Source organism: Arachis hypogaea, unplaced genomic scaffold, assembly GCF_003086295.3.
Source record: "Arachis hypogaea cultivar Tifrunner unplaced genomic scaffold, arahy.Tifrunner.gnm2.J5K5 arahy.Tifrunner.gnm2.scaffold_92, whole genome shotgun sequence".
In the NCBI taxonomy this organism is placed as follows: domain Eukaryota; kingdom Viridiplantae; phylum Streptophyta; class Magnoliopsida; order Fabales; family Fabaceae; genus Arachis; species Arachis hypogaea.
Genome location: NW_027255504.1, coordinates 30,001 through 31,454, shown reverse-complemented (window position 1 = coordinate 31,454; position 1,454 = coordinate 30,001). Strand labels below are relative to the sequence as shown.

The 1,454-nt window shown below is 27.2% G+C and overlaps 1 protein-coding gene across 1 annotated transcript in view; it reads right to left on the bottom strand.

The window, feature by feature from the left end:
• Positions 1-395: 395 nt before the first annotated feature.
• LOC114927263 (acetyl-coenzyme A carboxylase carboxyl transferase subunit beta, chloroplastic-like) overlaps positions 396-1,454 on the bottom strand; it is a 6,757-nt gene continuing 5,698 nt past the window's right edge. Inside the window, exon 2 of the mRNA XM_029296885.1 lies at positions 396-1,288. Within this exon, the coding sequence (XP_029152718.1) occupies positions 396-1,288 (893 nt within the window). The remainder of the gene's footprint in view (positions 1,289-1,454) is intronic.

The window sequence follows — 1,454 nt, the reverse complement described above, 5'->3', positions numbered from 1 at the left end:
TTTGAATTTCTTTTTTTAAAAGAAAAAAAGAATATGCATCTCTTTGGATTCAAAAATGAAATAGAAATAAAAAAGATTTGATAATAAATGAAAAACTACGAATTTTTTGTTCCATTTCCGACGAGATAATAATAATAATTATTGAAATGTTTATATCTTTTGTTAAGCTCTTTCTATATATACGAATTCTTCTTATTCATTTGAATATATGAATATAAATATATATTCAAGTGAATAAATAATTTAATTTCTAATAATTTTTATAAAAAAAAAGAAAAAAAAAGAAATAATTAGAATACAATTCTTTTGTTTCTTTAATATTTATTAATTACTAAAAAAAATTGCATCTTTCGAATTTATTCTTTCAATCTCGACGATTTACAATAAATAGGTTATTATGATTTCGGGTAAGCCGCTATGGTGAAATTGGTAGACACGCTGCTCTTAGGAAGCAGTGCTAGAGCATCTCGGTAAGTACCTGGATCAATCGAAAGTTCGATTCTATCTGAACTGCTCATTTTCAAATGATATCCACAGTGTTCACAAATATTCATTTTTGATTTAAAAATTTTCCTATAATTTAATCCATAACAATTTTCGCATTCAATCCATAAATGCTTGTATTTTTGAGTTTCATCGAGATCTTTAGAATCCTCTCTTTTAGTTAAATTCTCATTCGTGATAGTTGTTTTTATAGAAGAACCCTCGCTTTCACTACTATTTCCGCCCTTACCACAAATAGAAGTATAAAAGTAACTGTCATTGTATTTATCACTTTCACCTAAAATGTGACTAACAATACAGATTTGAGAACGAAGATAACTTTCAATGCAATTATGAATGCCATTTTTCCAACTCGATTTAGTATCATACATGTAATGATTCTCATGTCTCTTAGAGACATTATTCAGATAGCTAGAATTCTTATTATAACTATCAAAAAGACTTTCTGGTTCACTTAGAAAAGAAGGATCATTAGAAATCTTCAAAAATTGATTTTCAATATCAAAATATATGGAATAACGGTTCCTTTGGCTATTGTTATCCCTAACTAAAAGAATTTTATCAGATAGGAAATTTCTAATGTTCCTGACACCGACTAAATAATCAACATTACTGTAACTAGAATTGTCACTATCATTCCAGCTAGGAAAGTCTTTTTCCATATCAATCAAAATTGGGTCTTCACTTGCACTGGTATTTTCAACAGGACCAAAACTATCCATTGAGTTACTTAGCCCACACCTGTATTCTAACTGCCTATAAAACAGCATAGAATTGAACCACCCTATTAATTACTGTAACTGTAAAAATTCTATTACAGTTACAGTAATTATATTAATAGATTAATATAGTAATATATACTATTAATATAGTAATATATATTATATACTAATATAGATAGTATCTAGAATTTTGGGCTGCTTTAATGGTAGTTTTCACATTTTCCCTTT